This window comes from Prorops nasuta, unplaced genomic scaffold, assembly GCF_024137725.1.
Source record: "Prorops nasuta isolate Cenicafe-Biocafe unplaced genomic scaffold, Cenicafe_Pnas_1.2 PNAS00063, whole genome shotgun sequence".
In the NCBI taxonomy this organism is placed as follows: domain Eukaryota; kingdom Metazoa; phylum Arthropoda; class Insecta; order Hymenoptera; family Bethylidae; genus Prorops; species Prorops nasuta.
In genome coordinates, this window is record NW_027116860.1 from 246,383 (window position 1) to 267,699 (window position 21,317).

The following is a 21,317-nucleotide window of genomic DNA, read 5'->3' on the forward strand; positions in this document are numbered from 1 at the left end:
ATGAGAGAAAACGGAGAGAGACGCCCGGGCCGGGCTTGGCCCAATGAGATAGGAGATTTCATCTGAGGAACTCAATGACTCAATAACCAATTATCGTTTTTTACGGTCTTAGAAAGAACCGCATTTTACCGTGGGGCTATCCTTGTGTCCCTCCAGCACTATTTATGCAAATTGCTACGAGGCTTTGGTGAGGCAGGCTAACTGTAAAGTACGGTTAGGAATTTGGTTACATCCTCGACTTCTCATTACGCTCCTATCCGGCGCTCCCCTATCTACACATCGAGATTTCCTTCAACGACCAAATTGTCCTTTTACTGTCCTATGAAGTCTCCTGCAAAAGAACGAGGAGGAAGAAAAATAGAAAACCGCGTTATCCGAACGCCTTCCGGAGCTTTAAGCGCACATACAGAATATCGAAATGTGCGTGTTATATATATATATATATACACAAATACCATATATACGACAGTTATGAAAAGAAAGAAAGAAACCAGAAGAAAGAATTAATCTTATTCTCGGTGGTATAGTGCAACTAAAAATGTGCAAAGTTTGCTTTCTTTGCCACGTAACTTTTTTATTCAATACAGCCAGGAGTAAGGAAAAGGGAAGTTTCGTTGTGGAGAACAGCAGAGCGGTGAGAAAAAGTCTTTTGTATGGAAATCACGGTTGCACAATTTTGAGCAGTTGCATTTAAGAATAGCGCTACCTTTTACGGTTTATTAAGGTAAATCATTTGGAGAGGTAGTATATATATATATATATATATATAGGTGTGTATAGCGTAGCTCAGGGGTAGAGGTGACGCGATGCGTTATTCAGAAATATTTTGGGCGGAAAATATAATATGTGCATAAGCTACCTTGCATCCGCTTGAGTCGACAGCTTCAAAGGCTTGCAAGTGACAAGCTAGTTTTAATGACTTCTCAACGACTACAATTAAGTTGGCGCAAAACGAGGAGAAATAAATTTGTGTGTATCAGTCCAGCGCGCAGGCTTTCGCATGGAGCGCGAAAAGGAATAGCTGGAGAGGTTGGGGGTGGCTGGCGCGAGAGAGGTAGGCTGCAAGTATATATATATATAGTGCATGCGTATAGTATAAGCCGGACGAAGCTTCGGTGCGCTAGCTCAGAGGGAAATAGCCCGTTGCCTTTTATCATGATCCACTATTCCTAATAAGGGCAAAAAAAGTAGGAAGGTAGGTGGGCATATCGTCGTATATATGCATGCAGGGGGCTCTCGATGATCTATATTGAAACGAAATTACAGCACTGAGAGATAATGTAGGTTTCGTTGCAGGGATGGGCTAGATTCAGCAGCAGCATCACGCGAAACGACATTTTCACGCTAATGGCCTTCTACGCAAATCTTACTCGACCATAAAATTTTTTATCACCCGGAGCTTCTGCTTTCCTTTATCGCCGCTTTGACTAATGAGAAAATCTTGCCCGAATTAACGAACGATTTTAGTTGGACCGGCATGCTCTTTGCTTCGACTGTTTCGCTGGATTAATATTCGATCATCAATATTTATAAATCGTAAATCTTTTACAGCTGCACACTGGCTATCGCGAGCAAACAGCATTCGATGTTAATTTATAGATCGACCAACGGTCTCCCGAACTTGGACACTCGCCATAACACTCGCAAGCTGTAGGGTTGGTTTTACTATACGCCGAATAAATTTCCTAAAAGCACACGGAGTTGCCCATAAAGAAAGAAATGTTCGGTAGGTGGCTCTCTCTCTCTCTCTCTCTTTCTCCCTCTTATCATACATTTTCACTTTCATCCTTCTTCTTCTTCTTCTTCTTCTTGTTCGGCCCGCTTTATTTTCGCAGGCTTAAACCACGGCCACTTTTTGTTGAACAAGCGGAGAAAAATTGAGGAAAAAGTGATTTATTAAGGTAGATTTTGGAAGATGAAGCATTTCCTATATATTCGCAGATAGTCGATGAGGTTGGCCACTACAAGAGAGCCAACCTTTGCTTCGTAAAAAAGATGGTCGGTAAAAGTCGCAAGGGAGAGACTAGACTTGTCGTTACATTGCTGAGCCATGATTTGTCCGAGTTGACGGAAAATCAATAAAGACCCGTCAATAAGAAGACCTCTACTTTCTGCGTCTATATCCATAAGCTTCCAACGATGACGGTCAAATCTTGTAAATTATGCTCACTTTCTACTCTTTTTTTTCCCTCTTTCTTTTTTTTTCTCCAAGACCAAGCAACGCGAAATCTGAAATCCAAGCGGCAAGTGAATCTCACTTTCAAAACCAAGTCTTTTTTTTATTTGATACGCATTAAAATGGTAATTATCGCGCGAAATTACTTCAAGTGTTTTATCCGCGCTTACATTTTCCCTTCAACTTCAAAGTTTGTTAGATCTTGCTTTTTGAGCTTTGTAGGTCCTAATGAAGGATCAAGATAAAGGGAAAGTTGAAGGTGGCGACCCTAAAGCATTCGCTTTCCATCGCGATGGCTGTTGGCGACCCGTGGATAAGCAAAGTTCTTCAAAGACCAAATGTACTTACGACAAAATTGTATGTAAATTAAAAGAAAGAGGGGGTAGGCGAGACTGCTACAAAAAATGTTATTGCGGTTTCCGAGAGAAGATGGTGTGATTTGGCGACGGGGTTCCGAGATTGAACGAGCGACTTAGAGAGGCTCTTAGAAGTCAAGAATGGTAGAAAGTCGACGGGGTACACAGAGAAACGTACTCGTTTCGACTAGATTTGGTTAGGCAACCCCTCCTGGATAAAAGTGCAGAGCAGTTGTCTTTTCTCCACCGAGAAATCTCGGGCATAATAATTTTATACTTGTCCCCGCGCGTATTTCGCCTCTCGGAGAACATTCTCTCCCCAAACTACCTGCAGTAGTTAATTGGTGGCATAATTGAATCCTAAGCTGTAGCGCTGATCCAGTATTGATAAAATTCAGGCAATTTCTGCTGGCTAAACGAATGATTCCGACTTAACTTTAATCCTATAAATGTCATCGTGGCTCGTTTAAAGGACAGATTGACTTATTAATATATAATTTAACTTTAATATATTGGAATATAAGAAAATGTGAGACGTGTATTACGGTATATACAATGACCATATAGTTTTCGCAGCAACAGGCGGTAGTTGAATAACGTTGGTTTAAATGCGAGCCTTGTATAACAGATTTGTAGACACGTCAAGGAAAAAAAGAAGGAAAAAAAAAGAATTAATGGAATACTCTATTGAAACGGTATCGTATTTTCTCCTATTATGCGATATTTCGTATTCAATTTCCATACCGAGCTATAGTAGTCTGGTGATTAGGTTTTGATAAAAATTCAGAATTTATTTCTAACAGAGAACTGTGTGGAGGACACATAACCCGTTTGTCTTGTATCCCCTCGTTTGTGATATGGTTTATTGGGATCGTCTACGTGTAACGCTGCTCCCCTAATTTGGTGTATTCTCCGCTTCCGTCGGAGCCAATTATCCGTTTCACCTTTGACGTTAGCTACCTTTCATGGATGTTTGCAGCAAACAGCTCGATCCTGCCTCGACAAAAGGTCTTTCTGCAAGTCGCCGTTGGTAGGAGGATTTTATTTTCCCAATAGTTTGTTGCCAAAAGCAGCGACGAGCAACCATATACTTTTATCCAAGAACAAAACTACTCGACCCATCCAAAGATTTACTTCCTCTTAAATACATGTTCCTCTCTACGAAGCTGTCGCGATGAGAAATTTTCGACGGGAATACTAATCGCAGTCTCGCATAGCAATGTGGAAGATAATTTTTCGAAGGCTGAAAAGTTTGCGCGAAGCGCGTTTGTACGATTCGTCGAGTGGCTGGTGGACCCGGTGTTAATTTCATCTCGGAGATCGAAAATCGTAAAGCTGTGGACCGCCAAAAGGAAAACGGCTTAAAACAGAAACGTGAGGGAGTTACAAAGTCTCCGGCAGAAATCCGAGCCTTGCGTTGTGGAAAATTTTCACCGAAGAGATTCCATCTCGTATTTCTCAATTGCGACGGATATTCGCTCTCGTCTGTACACGGCAAGTCGTAAAATTTCATGACGCGCGTATGTTATCCCGGTGAAGAGCCGTCGAATAAAATGCACTATTCTTCGAGACCGCGAAAAACGTCCGTTGCTATTTGCAGAATACGACATGATTTCAATTTGCTGGCATTTCCTGTAGTCTCATCTTCCTCCTTGTCGCTTAAATAAAAGCCACGCGAGGCAGATTTTTGGTTTACTTGATTTGAGATTTGCCTGTGCGCGGCCGGAAACAGATTTCCACCGTTATATACGCGAATTAAGCAATTTTTTCGCGGCCTCGATCCTTGTCTACCTGAATTACATTAATCATCTCGGCTTGTAAAATAATAAAATTGCTTTATTTCGTTAAACTCGCGCTGCTAGCTTTGTTAAAAAAAATTAATTATCCGTTTTTTGACGAACGCTCCTCGGTCTTTGTAGCTATACATATACCTAGATATACATGGCATTTATCATCAAAACATTTAACCATAGTTATTCGTATTATTTCTTAATCGTCTATTCGAGCGAATGCAGTTTATTACTTTGTATCTCATTTAAAATTAAACGCTGTGGTATTAGTAAAACGAATTAAAGATCTTTTGTCGTATTTGCGATATCGAGAATTGGTCGATTAAGATAATTGGATTTTAGGGATAAATGCGAGCCTTTGACATCTAATTTATTTGCGAATTTCCAGTCTCAAATTATGGCAAACGTTTAAGTTATCGTAATAAGTAAATTTCGAAGGGTTTATTATCATTTAATGTTGTAATATTGTATCGACGAATGTACGAGTAAATTTAGCACTTTGAAACATGCGTATTGCAGGGATATTGAAAATCTTATTGTATATTTCAGCAGTGTATCAGATGTGTGTACACTTAGTCTACGTACTAATTAGATGAAGCTTCTTACGTTTGCATTTCGTTGGCTCTCCATGCGTTTCCCATTCACTTTCGCTCCCCTTCGTTACGGGGTTCAAAGTCGAAAGCAAACAAGGGATGAATTCTTTACTACAGCTATAATAAGGTGTATTAATATTTGTTCGTTATTCAAATAATAAGTTGGAGGATAATTCAAAGTCTCCGAGGGCTGGAGATGGACTCATCGTCTCGCACAACTACTAATTTCCTCGTGCAATCTGAGAAGAGTCATGTCTTATGCAAAATCCAGCTACGTAATATCGTTGTATCAAGTAAGTGCGTGCATTTGTTATATGTTCCTTTAATTGCATCTAATTCCGTTTTGTGGTATATCGAGCGAGTAAGAAAGAGAGATTTTCCCCGAATCTAAAATCTCATGCTGCAGTTATGTGGTAATATCGAAGTAGTAAAAGACGTTCAAGTAATCCCCCGTTCTTATATTGGCAGAATACTCTTGGCTCACACACAGGCACAGTCATTCCAATTTGAGTATTAAGGCAATAATTGCAAGACTCTCTTGTTCGTAATTGGCTAGCAATAAGATAGTGCAGGAAAATGAGATGGGCTTCTCTCGACATGTTCGCATTGCTTTTTTGTCCTACTTTTTGCAGTTATCGTCTTTTAAACTTTCGAGGTCATATATATTACCGTTATCTGACCTCGCCAGTACGAACCGTCTTCTCAAAATTGCATTTTTATGTAATTAAAATGTGCCTTGCCACCTATTACAAAGTTCTATAATAGTGCTATTACTCTCTCTCTCTCTCTCTCTCTCGCTCTTTCTTGGTAGAATATTCAGCGAATTTTGAATATCTACATTTAAGAGATTGGCACTTTTTACTAATCATGAACGATTGACGAGGACTTTAAAATTGTCCTTTCTCTTTTTATTATTTATTCTTTATTTTTATATTTATTGTTGCAAGGGAAGAACTAACTAATATCATATACGTAATTGCGGGAGGAGCTTTGGAAAAACAAACAACGATATATTTTTTAGAATCGAGTTCACTCCACTCATTATTGATCCTCAAAAAACCTTATTTTCGCCACGAGGTATCACTTGATATTATAAGAGATCGATTCGTTTGGCTTTATCACTTGATGTATCGAAGTTTGGGTCGTAAATATTCTCGGAGATTTCCGCCTCGGAGATTGGTAATCCCGAAATATACGAGCAAGAGAGTGAGACAGAGAAGGAGAAAAAAAATCGATTTTCGTACGTATTTTTAGCAAATTGCTACTGTTAATAGCGAACAAAGGTACTGCTGTATGATAAAAATAGAGATAAAATTTACAACGACGACAAAAATTCAATCTCAAACAAATATTACTGCAAGCTTTTTATTGTCCAAATATAGCCAGCCTATGGGTTTGGCTATCTGCAGTAAATGCAATTAAACAGGATCTTTTAGCAGCTAAAACCGTGATGGCTAATTTGGTGTGACAGTAACTCTGTGCTCGATCAAACTAACTGCTGTAAAAGTTAGTATTGCAATTTTCATATTGCATCGGGTGTTGCGCAATTACAGGATTCACCAATCAGCGCACCGCTTCTTAACTCTTCGGGAAGATTTCGATACTAGGTTTTTTCCGCAGGTGCATTTTCAACTAACCTTTCTTTAATTCGAAGCATGTAATTTTTAGAGTAAAACTTTTATCATTTAATAAATTGACGATATTTGTGGCGAGAAATCGCCAATGTATGGCAATTCAATGAATATCGGTGCAAGCAGATATATATATATATATATATATATATATATACCTGTACGGTTTAGGGCTGAGAAACTGCAAGAGAAGCATGACCGTACAAGCGAGGGCGGAAGGCGTGAGTTGAAATTGCCACGTGATTCTCTCAGCAATCAATTTCAATTAACCGCCAGTTAGAAAGACTCAGCTTACTGCAAAAGTATGCGCTACAATCTCCGAGGGGAAATGAGATGCTTGGGTCAGCTACATTGAAATCAATCTCGAATCATCTATTAAGCGAGAATACGTCGCCAATTATTTTTCCGTCCGCTAAAGCAGAATTAAATTAATCGTATGCTCGAAACTGAATTGGCGAAAATAATTTGTCCTTGTCGGAAGAAACCTTCGTTCGTATATCAAGCTTATTTGAAAAACAAAAGCAGATTTTATTTCGCATAAAAATAGTTTTATATGCAAATAAAACAAATACGGAAGCTAGTTATAAAATTGATTTACGATTGCAATTTACTTTTTGATTAGTTTGCGCTTTTAAATAACTGAATTCAATCATTGTAGAAGAATTTGCATTTATTGATCTCAAATAAATATTTTTACGAAAATGTTATTACGAGCAGTGCGCGTAATTTTGCATCGTAAATGAAATTTGGTAACTGCTAATGATAATATAAACCTTTTACTAAACAATAAATTTGGAAATATTTATTCATGCAAATTATACCACAAAGTAGTTATGTAAATTGTATAATTAGCTGCGAATGTGAGGGAAACGCGACGAGTAAATAAAATTAATATAGTCGGTCAGCAAAAAAAAAATGTTAATTGTATCCTTCATTAAGTGGTTGTATGTTTCAATGTGAATTTTTTAGGGGCAATAGTCACGTCGTAAAGTGCTTCATGTTCATAAAACTAGTAAAAGTGGTATAAAGTTTCAGTTATACTTCGCTTCACGAATTCCTTACATAGGCGTCCAAAGATTCCTCGCTTGCCTCGTGCCTTTTTTCTTTACTTCCTTGTCTGACTTACACTCCCTTACTGCAACTGTGCGGTCGTACGAAAAAAAAAAAATGTTTTCTACCAAATTTATTCATCGAGTAATTCTTCTATTTAGAAAACAATTTAATATATTTGACACTGGCGTATTCTATGTTTATATTTATAAGCATATCTGGAAGAGGAGTCTCATATTCTCTATTTTATCATAACATTTTTAGGTGAAAATGCATGACATCTACGGACTTTCAAGCAGTACAAAGGAAGTGTTATAATTCTCTATTTTATATATGGCTCGCTACTACAGGATACTTTTCTTGTTCTCATTTTCACCTCCGGCGATGTACTCGTACATTCATTATATGTTGCTTCTCACTCCTGAATTTATTTAGCTTTAATATACCTATGTAGTATGTTTTCCTCGTGTTAAAAGAAAAATGAAGAAAATCGATAGTAATTATAAATCATCTATATATAATAAATTAGTTCTTATTCGATTGCAGTATAGTGTTGCGTATGAAAAATAATACTCAATGGATAAAATGTCAATACGAATCAATAAGAATATATTTAGCTTCAAAAAGCAGTTAGCAAACCGTTGGTTTCGCATCTGTTAAAACTCAATTATGTTAGTAAAAGTGGAACATTGGTGCATTTTTAAATAAATATCGATATACAGACTTTGCTATTAAAATATAATTCTATTGATTTTTTGTTGCGTTATTCAACTTGTTTTTCAATCAAATAAATAATGTAATTTCGAGCAGCAGAAATTGTAATTATGATTTGGTTGTAATTGCTCGGGAAGAAAGAAATTAAATAAAGGGAGAATCATTAATACAATTTAGTAGTAGAAAAGGACATTTCTTATTCAACTAATGTAAATTATTTCATTTTGGAGGATTATAGCTTTACTTGAAATGACGGCTCTAACTTTGATTGCGAAGCGTAATGATCAAATCTTCTTGGTCTAACTAGTTAAAACTCGAAGGAAATAAAAATACTGCTAAGTCGGAGAACCTGTAACAGCTGGTAAGATTGGTGGCTTTAAATGACCAATAACGAATGTTCCACTATTTCTCCTGCAATATTCCCCTTCTCGTTTCCTCAGTTCGAATCTTGATATATTATTTACACGCTTTAATTTCTTGTAACATTTCAGTTTTACATCTTTCAAAGGATAAAGTTTTTTTGAGAAAAGTATGAAATGATAATAATCGTAATCGTTTCGACGGAGCTATTTGATAAATTAAGGATTCGTATTACGTAATTTGCAACATTTGAACGAGGCGTTATATCTCGTGATGATACAGAATTACCAGTTTATATGCTGATTAGTTTGAAACTGAATTCTGTTTTTCATCGATGAAATCAATATTGCAAAATAGCATGAGCGTCTGGGTAAACCTGGTTGGTATACGATGGTACGGGTAACGAACTTCTGCAAGATGTTACTAAATTTGCCAGTTCCATAGCCTGAGGTGAACTGAGAGCTGCTATCCAGTAATTAAATTTATGAGTTCCACTTTGTAAAGGATTATTTCAAAGGAACTTCAAACAAAGACTTAAATAATAGGATTTTTGTAATGATTCACTTATCTGATATCCAATATTTCCGCGTGCATTATATTTGTGTCTCGATCAACAAAAGATGATGCAACGTACTATTCAATCTGTCAGGCAAAATACTCAATATTCTGACATGAATAATAATGATAATTGAAACAACGTGTACATTTTCCTAGTTGGTACAGAGATGTATTTATCAATAAAGAGTTAGAGGCAAGTGTTTTTGGTGGAAAGAGATTGAGGGTGATCGTGGAAGAATAAAGCGAGTAACGTGCATCTTTGTACATCGGTTTATTATCATAATGGTACTTTGACACTGGTTATTTTAAGAAAGATAATATCTAGCCTCTTCGTTATTTAATATCTTTTCTCTGTAATTTTTGTATTTTCTTGAGGAGTTTTGGAAGCATTCCAAACTGCCAGAATTAAGTTCGGAAGCAAGATTTCTGTACACAGGAGCTACCGTCGAGAGTGGTTTCTAGCCAGAGTTCTCCTCGCAATACTCGATAAAAGTTCCTCGGTCGGCATTCGCTCTCGCTTCTGTCATTCTCGTTCTGTCATTCGAACGGACGATCCTAACGCCACAATGAATTCCACGGCTTTACCATCCAGTCTATATCCCTACACTGCTTTACCTGTCCCCTCCGACTACTTCCACCGTTTCACTCTCCTTCCATTCTATACACCCTTCTTTCTTTTCCCGTCAACATTCTCTAGTCGCAGGATTTTCCAGGTATGCCGTGAGTCGTCGGGCTCGTAGCCTGCGGTAATCCGATAATTATTATTGTCATTCTTTTGTTTCTACTGTCTCTCCGAATTTGAACGAGCAGTACTTATTATTGCCACCTACAAAATTTCGATGCACCCTTCGTTACAAGGACGCTCTGCCCTTGTTTCTCCCTGACTCCCAATCTCACCCCCTCCCCCTCCTCGCCCCGCACGTTTCACAAAGTTCAACCAGCTATGAGCTGCCTCGTAACGTGTCCCAACTTTAGAGATTTAGTGCCGAAAACTTTCTCTACGTTTTTTTTTCGCTCTCACTGGCTAATTTCTCACTCTAATGCGCTGAAAAGCATAAATACGATGTTTGACAACGAATCTTGATGCTCTCTCTATTAAAAAATATTTTCAATCTTCCCGATGACGCACCTTTCTCTTGATGGCGGCTGCAAAAGATGTGAGGGGACAGTGTTTCACGATGAGTAAGCTCGGAGGAAGAGAACACAAAACTTGAAAATGATTTTTTCGTTTGTTCGAGTAGTATACATCAACGTTCATCCTTTGTTTACATAGCGCGCGAGAAGAGCTTTCACAATTTCATTATTTTCCTTAAAAATACTATTTCTCATTATTTTTGGCACTATTATAGCTCGCGATTTCTCTTCCCTGTTCGAATAAGACTCTCATTTTACAAGGGACAATTTACAAGGGAGTTTTGTATAAAACCATTTCTGTAAATTTATCTCTTGGAGTAAATTGGCCATGGCAGAGTTTATAGCTTGTCAGCATAGGTCCATTCCAAGTTATTCTTTCGGAAGCTGGATAAAGTTCGTGCGTCATTTATATTTTTTTGCATTCCTTTTTCGAGCAATGTATTATTAAGAAAGAGTATAAAACGATGAAAAGTTGCGATAAGGTATGATTGCAAACTTCGTAGTGCAAAGCAAGTTTAGTTTTCGTCGGTTGGCCAAGAATTTGACATTTGATTCTTACATCGAAGTTGGTAAACAGTTATTGCGAAATCTATAGGATGGATGGATGTATCTGTGCGTGGTACTCGTCGGAATTGATATTTCGCCAAACTCTCTCGAGGCTCGTAATTATCCAACGTTCCAGCAAATACTCTCCCCATCTATGGCTACAAAACGAATGAATTTTTGGAAACATCTGTCCTCGGACGGCGGATGCATTGAAACGGTGCTGCGAAGCTAGCAACGCATGGTCAACGTCTCCTTGTCGAATTATTGCACGTATCGCGTCTTAAATTGCCGCAGTCCTCGATGCCCACAGCATTTGGTAGAACATTGTCGTTTTGGTGTGTCATAGCGTGTGTTGCGCCATCACGATAATCGTTTGAACATTGTCCAGTGTATGACCAGGTTAAAACGCGAGATGACAGGATGTCTGTCCGTCCGCACGATTCACATACTATATACATCCGTTTCGGCAAATGTACGATGACAGGTCGGTGCAGATGCTACACTCGAGCTAACTCAATTTGGGTCAAGCGAGGTTTCTGCGCTGTATCCACACACAACATGGGCCAACGTCAGGCAGCTGTTGCTATTATTTCCAAATGGCTCGGAAGCATCGACCGATAAAACGTGTCTTTGCCGAGGGAGGCCTGCCAGAGATATCCTCGGTGCTCTGGCAGCAACTGTTGGCATTCGATGACTCGCCGTTATCTTGCTGATCGAAGAGCCGGGTGCAATAGTCCGATTCTGGTCACCAAAGTTCCATGGCCGGGGTCAGGGTATGAACTTCGATGTTCTCGTGGCGATGATACCTCTCCCGTCTGCGAATCGTGGCCCGCCTCGAAAGAACCACCGTCAGTGCCGCGGCTGCGCCCAGTGCTGCACCGGTCAACACTAACATTCCCGGATGAGTACCCGCGGAAAGGGATTCCGAAACCTGAGCACCAGAGTCCGTGGCTCGACCGCTGAATTCCTCGGCAATAGTATTCGAGCTCGAGCTATCCTCCATGATCAAGTTTTCCTTCGTCAGATTGTTCCGCTGCGTCAAATAGTTTCCCAGGCCTTTCTTCCGCTCGCGATCAAACCCAACTTTCGATGACGTCGACTTTGAGGGAACGATCTTACTCCGCGATGCGTCGAGTTTATTCAGTCTTTCGCTCTTCTGCTTCCGCCTTGTACCATCCACGCGGCTATCAGAACTTTGCAAATTTGAACTCCCCCGCACTATAATGGGCAACGAGACAGTGCCTCCTCTGCCGGTGCTACCATCGTATTTCGAAGAATTTCGATCAACCGCTGATCCCTCCGCAGTCTTACGGGACTCGATATCAATTTTTTCTTCGTTCCTCGGGCTCTTTGACTTGCGCAACGTTACCTGCTGCTGCTGCTGCTGCTGCTGCTGCTGCTCCTTGGTAGCATTCCTGAATGACGTCGGAGCTTCGTAAATTGGATACATGGCTGTAGTAGCGACTGTTGAAAAAGCCGATTTGCTCGAAATGGCTTCCGTCCGAGCGTCGCGAATATTGCCTTCGCTACCTTTCGTACTGACACTGACAGAGTGTTCGATATCGCCACTTGACTCCGTGCTTTCATTCCAAGAAACGCTGCTAGACATACTAATGTTGTCCATCCTGGAAGAAGCGGGAATATTGAATGTGCTGGAATAAATTGTTGGCTCCATCGTAGACGGCTCATCAAGCGTTGTTGTGGGAGGGTAAGCGGGTAGTGGATCACGTGGTACCGGTAAGTCGTGGAGAAACGTGCCGAGTAGTTGCTGGGGGAGGGAGCATTGCGCCAGATGATATTCATTTTTGTGATGTCTGATCCAGTCACCGAGCCAATAAAGATCTTCCGTGCAATTCCAGCCATTGTCGGCCAATTCCAAACGTTGCAATTGTGGTAGCTTATAGGTCAAATCGGATCTCAGGGTGGTTAGATTATTACCAGCGAGATTGAGATCCCGTAGGCTCTTGCAGGCTGACAGTGTCGCGTCGTCGGCCAGGAATTGTCCTACCAGGACTGGACTGCGCGAAACATCGAGTACAACGAGCCTCTCGGGGCTTGGTAACGGGAACGTCATGTCACCCTGCATTTGCCTCTCCCATTGGAGCAAACTTAGACCGGACATGCGAAGTGTGGCAAGATTGCTCGGTCCAGTTAGGGCATTAGCGGCTAATGCTTTGATGGGATTATCGGATAGATCCAACTCGGTTAAAACGGGCAGTTGACCGAGCGAGCCCTCTTCGATCTCGCTGATGTCATTGTCGTTCAGGATCAAGCATTTGAGATTGTACAATCCTTGGGTATCGCTGAACCTCAACGCGGTTATGGCATTCCTTCGAAGGTCGAGGTGCGTCAAACTATTGGGCAAGCTTCGGGGTATGTTGACCAGTGCATTTCCAGATACGTTGAGCTCTTCGAGTACTTCGAGCCTTCCCAATGCGTCGTCCTCGACGTCCACTAAGAGATTGTCCGAGATATCCAGGGTACGCAACAAAGGATAGCTATCCAAATCGCCACCTCTGATTATGGTAAGCTTGTTACCGGCTAATCTCAACGTTCTGACCGAACGCGTTAGGGCAGCAGGGACTCTGGCCAATCCCGTATGGGAAGCATCGACCGTCTCCAGTTTCCTGCCCGTTCCCAACAGCAACGAGACATCTCTCTCTTTCAATGGATTTTCAGCCAATCTGAGCACTGATAATCCCGGCAAGGGCTGAAGGGCTCCGGGGGCGGCTCTGGCCAGACCATTTCGCGAAACGTCAAGCTCCCTCAATCTATCCAAGCTTTCGAACAGTCTGGCACCCAGGACTTGCAGTTGATTCCCACTGAGATCCAATTTTTGCAGAGAGTAAAGCGACGTCAGGGCACTATCAGGCAAATCGGACAAACGGTTATCCGACAGATCTAGACTCTCCAACTGATCCAAACCGTGGAAGGCATCCTCGTGCACCGTCGCTATAGCATTCCTCTTCAAAGTTAATCGCGTCAATCCGGCAAGCGTCCTGAAGCTATTGGCACTGATGTCTGTCAATAAATTCTGAGAGAAGTCGAGATTCATCAGTCTGGTGAGATTGATCATACTGTCAACTTGCGCGTCGCTCAAACTGGCGAGGTCATTGCACGAGAGGTTCAACGCTCGCATACGTTCCAGCCCGAGCCACGAAATGTTCAAGGATGCCAGGGAGCAGTTGGTCACAGCCAGCTCGTCCAGGCATGGCAATCCTCTGGTTGTTCCATTGGCCGCGCTGCTATTGCTGCTGCTCTCGTCGAATCCGTCCAGCCTGGACAACACTTCGAGTTCCTTCAAAAGACTGGCCACTTGACTCTCGTCAGCACCATTCACGAAAAGTCTCCTGGTCTCTGCGGGCAATTCCGAGAGTCCTGGTGCACGTCCGTTGCACACCACATCCGTGAAGACAGGGGAACCGCTCGGGCCACTCTTCCGACGACACTCGCACAGATCTGGACACGCAGAACTGCTCGCCATCAAGGCCAGCAGCATCACTGGAAGCCACATTGCTTCCCGTGAGTCGTCTTCACATTTCGATTAGTCGCAAATTCGTCAAGGTACACGTCCGATCGGAACACTGGGACGATCCGGACGACCTCACCGTCGTCGCACTCATCTACGAAAGGATCGCAAGCGTCGACTCGATCGAATAACTATGATCACGGGCAACTGCCGCCAAAAATATACGTCAGGAATGGAGGACTATCAGCCGCGACGGACGTGATATCCATACGAAGGACTGACAAATACTGCGGCACCCAACTCGCAGCTGCACCCGTTTCTCTCTTCTCTCGTCATCTCTCTTCCCTCCCTCCCACTACCACCCCTTCCCCGTCCTTCTCCTTCCCTTTCCCTTCGCACACGCATCCCTCCTTTTTTACCACCCTCGATTCGCCCTTTCTATCGCGTACACTTTCCCCTCTATTCCTTCTCCTTTCCACCTGTTCTCTATCGTCTTTATACTCTCCCTCTATGCCTCGTCTCTTCTCCACCAGATCCATCCCTCTCTTTCACCCTTGGCTCCAACTCGACTGCGCGCTACCATCAACTACCCGCTACCACCCTCCTCCCACCATCTTCCCCTCTATTCTACCTTCCTACCACCGTCGCTTTTGCTCTCGAACTCGATAAGGGGGTGCGCGCGCGCGCTCTTGCGTCCTCTCGCAACCTTTTCATGCGTAGCTGTATCTACGATTTCACAAGCTACCGCCGCTGACCGGCCGGCCGGCATTGCTCCTGCCTGCCTGCTTAACTTCTATACTACTTACCTTAGCGAACCAGTATAGCGCACACTTCTTAACCACTCCTTTCTCTTTTGGTATACTCCATTGTAAATCTATAATATTAATTTCAATTGATTCGTTTCACTTTGCTGCTGCACTTATACGCCATTACACACGCAGGTGAATACCTCTACACAAGTTTGATTCTATATTAAACGCAGCACGAATGGAAATGGTTGCGCTAGCTCAATCCTTATATACGATGACAGCGAACGGTTTGACGTATTAATTTTGGTCAATTTTTTATTCATTCTTTACGTATTTTTATATCCTTGTCTGTGTATGTTTATAGTGCAGCAGCAATCGCAAAACAAAGTTTTGAACGATCAGTTTCTATGGTTCTTTGATAGTACGTCACTTTTCCTATTTTTATTAATTAAAGTCAGAGAATAAAACATTAGCGGGTAAAAAGCTGTTAAACAAAAAGTATTAAAAGTTTATTTTCACTGAATAGCAGTAGCTATATGTTTTCGCACATATTTGCAAACGCTACAATGATTGATTTTCTCTCTTTTAAATAAACCTCTTAAATCACCCCTTCTTTTGTTTTAGTAAATCATAATGTGGTGCGGCGTGAAAAAAGTTTTACGATCATATAGGATGCAATAAAAATTAATGTGGATTTTATATTGTTAGAGTTTGTTAGCGGAAAGGGTTGCTCTAATTTCAAACTGTTCCTTGCACGAATTTCATTTTATACGGTTTTACTGTAGCGACAACATATAAATGACGAGAGAATAATTCTGCTTTTCCTGTTTCACCGTTTCTAACAAGGGAGTATTTGGACATTCAAAGGACAGATAGCCTGTGCAAAGCCGGAATGCTTTCCCGGTCCATAAATTAGTTTCTCAACGTGTCTAAACCCCAGAGAATTACAACACTACTAGCCAGACTTGGAAACGATCGAATGTGATCTTGAAGCGAGCATATCGCTCGATATTTCGCTCCAGCTGTTGCGAAAGCATTAATTCGTCAAGGGCAGTCTTTTCATACACGTGGATGGTCCCTGCAGAAGATTCGCACAAACTCACTTGCGCAATGCGCGTGTATCCTCGGTGAGCGACAACCTCCTTCTTATCGACCATCTGCAGTGTCTCTGTTTTTACTTAAAAGCTGACTCGATGATCGAAAGTTTAATCAGTCATCGAGGAGCTGCGGCTACCTTTACCGAGCACTCACAGAAAGCTATTGATCAAAGCTTAATAGGATGCTTTAATGGTCGACTTGACAAAATATTCATCAGATCCGCAGTGTATTCGGTGCAGCCAATATCGGATTTGTGCGGAAAGCAGAAATAGACACGTACAATTAGTCTTCTCGGACCCAGAACGCTTTCGAGGACCATAAATTAGTTGGCCGCGTCTGAAATCCCCCTGGAATTACGGCAGTACTTGCCGGACTTGCGAAACGATCGAACGTGATCTTGGCGTACTTGGGTTACCCGATATTCCGTTCCAGCTGGTAAACGATCACTGACAAAGTTACCGCCGGTTAAACACTTGAGCCAGAGGACTTAAAGAGAGATCTCGGCGGTTCCTGTCGGCGGCATAGCTACTACGCGACTTCGCCGACAAGATACCTACTCAGACAAAGTTCCAAAGTTCGAAGAATGGGCTAATCTCGCGTCAATGCTACATAAATTATAAATAATATATACCGCCTGATGAACCCCTAACGCGTTAACCACTCTGAACTTTAACCTTCGTATTCTCCAAATTCAATGCAAATATATAATACAATAATTTTCAAACAATTTAACTTGATTCCTCTGACAATTGTTAAATGCATTTTACAATTGGTTGAATTTTATTCTACGCAGAGGTGAGAAAGCGATGAGAATTTTGTGGATTTAACTTTACGTTATAAAAGTGTTAAGCGCTGTTCAATATGAATATCACTTGCGCTTCTTCGCTGCGTTAATACGAACGAAAGGATATATACGAAAATTTGATAATAGAATAACATAATTTTGCTCTAAATTTGAATTTTACAACTTTAAACAGTTTCCACTTAATCTCTCTTTGGATTATATATATATATATATATATATATATATATATATATATATATACGTTTATGCACGGTTCATGTATTTTGCTGAGAAAATTGAACGTTATAAAATTAATAGTTCTGACATAACGAGTTTTGAATTTGGTCGTTTCGTTAAAGGGTGGTGAGAATGAATTCGGTGCAGGGGGAGAAGGTACGGTTGAATAAGCGAGGGGTAAGGAAAGTGAGATAGAGAGTCGTCTTGATAAGGGAAATCTTTCGGGCCTGTGGTGCAGGAGGGCATGTAATTTCAGCGAAATGGAGGACAGAATCCTGCAGGATACTGCCCGTGCCAAGGTTACAAAGTTAGTTTTACGAGAGGTGTGCAAATGTAAATGCGTAGTGCGAGCTGAAAAGACGCACAGAGAGGGGTTGCACCAAAGGAGAAAGAGAAAAATGAGGTGGCTGACTAGGGGAGAGGGAATGTTAGGGGAGTAGGTGGGAGATAAAGATGTGGAGCGAGTAAAGCTCAACTATGGGACGAAGAATGAGAGGGAGGCCGGGTAAATGCTGACAGAGCATGAGGCAGCGTACCGAAGCGGAAGTACCGAAAGAATCGGAGCTTATACAGAGCTAATTTACGGAATAGAGAAGTTTAAGCGAGAAAGCTAGCATTAAGAATGGAGCGCGAGGAAAGCTTAGGCTTGGATAAAAGGTTAAAATTTTGAACGAGAGACGTGAAATAGCTAGAGCGAGTGATATATGTGAATTGAGAGGAAGAGGAATTGGTAGAAACAAATATGATGGACGCAGTGGGAGTAAGGGTGGGTAAGGGACACAGGGGCACAGCCATGGAAGCGAGAGAATGTAATAAAGCGTTACAGAAAATTATGGTGTGGGACTGTAGTTTGAAGCGTGGAGAATGCGAGTCGAGGGTGCACGAGTATAAGAAAGAGATAGGGAGGAGTAGGAGGAGAGGGATGGGGATAGTGAAATAAGGGAAGGTAAGGGGAATGGAACAGGGAGAGTTTGTAATTGCAGCGGCTTTAACGCGCTGGTGATAGCCGATGGCACTCGGAACGAAGGTAATGGTCTGCAGCAAATGTCTTTTCTTGCACGAGAGAAAGCCGCGCGTATAGAGAGAGAGAGAGAGAGAGAGAGAGAGAGGACACGATGAGGCTGCTGGGCCGAGAGAGTCTGGAGAGAGGAAGAAAAGAGAGTAGCGAAGAGATCGCGCGCAGGGTTGGGCTGGAAACTGATCGAGACACACACGGATCCCCTCGTCCCTTTCCCGCAAGAATCTTCGCTCGTTCGCTTTTCCCTGCACTCGACGACCCTTCAAAGCTGCTGGCATCAGCTTCCTCTTGCTTTGCTATTTGCTCCCACTGATCTCCGCCAAGGATATAAGCTGCTGAGCAACAAGCCACTTGCTGTCGAAATATTTATGCCTGATGATTCCGAATATTTCGCAGCAGTGCTGCTCGACGAATCAGGCTAACCTTCGCAAGCCTCCTCTACACCACTAAATGCTACTTTTTTCCCATCTACATTCCCCTTACTCGGCATACCAACTCGTGCTTCTTTCCCCCAATCCTCGCAACGCGCTCGACGAAATGTATTATTTTTAATTCGGCTCCTCTCTCGTCGATTCTCTTTCCTAATATTTATATATTGGTCCAACTTAGTACCCAATACGGCTTGCTGATTTTTGTTATTTCGTTAAAATCCAAGCTAAAAAGTATCGATTGGGGGGGGGGGGGGGCGATGTGATAAAAACTGTGGAATCAGAGAGCGAAAGACTCCGACGTCGTAAAAAATTTCCGTCCCTCCAGCCATGGCTTTACTTAACTTCTGCCGTGGACTTTAACTTTCTCTTCTTTTTCCCCCAACGTTCGGGATTCCAAGTATCAACTATTGAATGTGAAACAAGCCACTTTCTGGGCAAATATTTAAATTGTATGACACTGCTCGTTCACTTTCTCAAGAGAGACAACTTTATCGTCAGCTTTCGGATTGTTTACATGAAAATTATTGGGCAATGCGAGGCTTGAAATCATTTTTGAAAATTGCTTTTTCATTTTCTATATATCTCAAATGACTCAAAACGTTCGTTAAACGTCTTTTCTAACCCGACCTTATTATTAGAATGCATTCATATCTATTTTTAACGAGCAGCCATTACGTAACCGTGTATGTATGTGTTATTTATTGAATTTTATCTCGGGCTTGATGTGTGTTCTTAAAAGTCTGGTCTTGCTTGGCCTCCAAGGACAATTTGCATAATGCTGTGGCTTTGCGTTGGTCGTAAGATCAAGGTTCAATATTCAGTAGCCCACTTTAAGGGAGGAACTCAATCGTTGTTAAAAACTTGCACGAATGCGGATAGCGCTTTTCTTCCTACGAAACGTCACGTTCACTTCATTCCAGCCAAGATCAGCCAGAGTGTCTTTGAAACGACAACGCTTATGCTATATGACGCATACGCGAGCTGTATGGCTTTAATGCTTGTCACGCGAAACAGAGGCGATGGCTCAGCTCTCTGATAGACGACTTCAAAATTCAAAGGATTTTAGACATATTGATCCGTCAATATTATTGTGAGTCACGTTCTGCTATTCAATAAGGATATATATATATATATACCTATAGCTTGCCTATATAATAACGATATAAGAATATTACATGTTATTTAACTGTGCTATAAATAAATATAAATATATCTCTGCCACTAATTTTTTGTCGTTCAATATTAAAGTATCTAATAACGGTGGTTACTTAAATTTTACATCGTGGATAAGCGTAGATTCCATTTTAGTGATATTACGTCCCCAATGAATAAAATAGAGAGTCACAGGTTCGCAGTTATTCCCAAGAGTGTTGCACACGGGATGGAATTGGGCGTAGAATGGAGGACAGGTACAAATGTTACGAGAGATGAGTAAAAGGGAAGAAAAGCGTCTAGGGGGTCATTTGATATCTTACAGATAAAATAGGACCAGTAGTACGGTTAGAGAAAGGAAAACTATGCTACGGTATGTATGTCACGGGGCAGGATCTTATTTTCGAACGGTATACTATATAGAGTATGTACACTTTCAAGCGCAATCCTCTTCTATCTTAAACGGGTCGTTCTCGATATTTTGCAGTTTTGCATCTGATAATCCCTTCGAAAGAATCTGCTAAATTGACTATTTTATATGGCTCAAGATATACGCAATGTTGCAATTCATTTTCAACCGCAAATTATATTTCCCTTCTTGATAAGATCAACAGAATTTTCCCTTTCTTAGTTTTGTGTAATTTTATCCATATTGCATGTTTAGGATACAAAACACCAATGTAATTTGCTATTTAACGTTTTATACGAATCTGGCATATACACATATTTCATTTTGGTGGTATAACATTGGTGTAATAAGGGCACTAAGATAATACATTTTGTAATTAAAAAGTCAAATTTAAGAAAATGTTACGTTTTAAATAAATTAAGGGTTTGTTGTTACATAAACTTATTATGGCTATCAGAAAGTTTTCATCAGAATTTAATTTATTTTTTTCGCTAAACAGCAGTGATCTATTGTTCTTTGTCGTCCCTTCTTTCACGAAATCTTGATTTCAACGGTGAATTGGTTGAACACCATTTCGTGGTCGTTGAGTATTTGATGGATCTTTTGGGATAAGTTAGTGGTAGTGCTTGTACATGCAGGAAGGTCACAGTAACACTTTTTTGCCCTTATCTCCATCACTGTACAATACTGAAGCTTTTGTAACAAAAGATTTATGTTCATGACATAAATTTACGTCCTTTTCTCGCTTTGAAATCTTTTTCACAAAGTAGCTTTCCTCATTTTTTTTAGGAAGTAATGAACATTTTATTAAATAAATGAATAAAACCTTAAATGCAATAATTAATTTACAAAGGGCACCCAACTAAGGATTCAATTAGATCGAATTGATAATTATTATGTTCGATTTTATTAAGAAAACATTTCCAAAAAAAAACATCTTTTCTGCCAACATTTGAGTCTTAGGTAATATTAATCAGGCTTCTTTTGATTGAGCTTGCCAGCTTTGTGGTTGTCTTATATCCTGAAACGTATAATTAATCATCAGGAATCGTTGCGCGAGCG

At 41.0% G+C, this 21,317-nt stretch overlaps 2 protein-coding genes across 3 annotated transcripts in view; one reads left to right on the forward strand and one right to left on the reverse strand.

Moving 5' to 3' along the window:
- timeout (circadian regulator timeout) overlaps positions 1-21,317 on the forward strand; it is a 114,408-nt gene that overhangs the window by 20,590 nt on the left and 72,501 nt on the right. The window lies entirely within an intron of this gene.
- Positions 9,487-14,640, reverse strand: LOC136784676 (insulin-like growth factor-binding protein complex acid labile subunit). Its single transcript, XM_066745524.1, has one exon. The coding sequence runs from the start codon at positions 14,420-14,422 to the stop codon at positions 11,654-11,656; it is 2,769 nt and encodes a 922-aa protein (XP_066601621.1). The 5' UTR covers positions 14,423-14,640; the 3' UTR covers positions 9,487-11,653.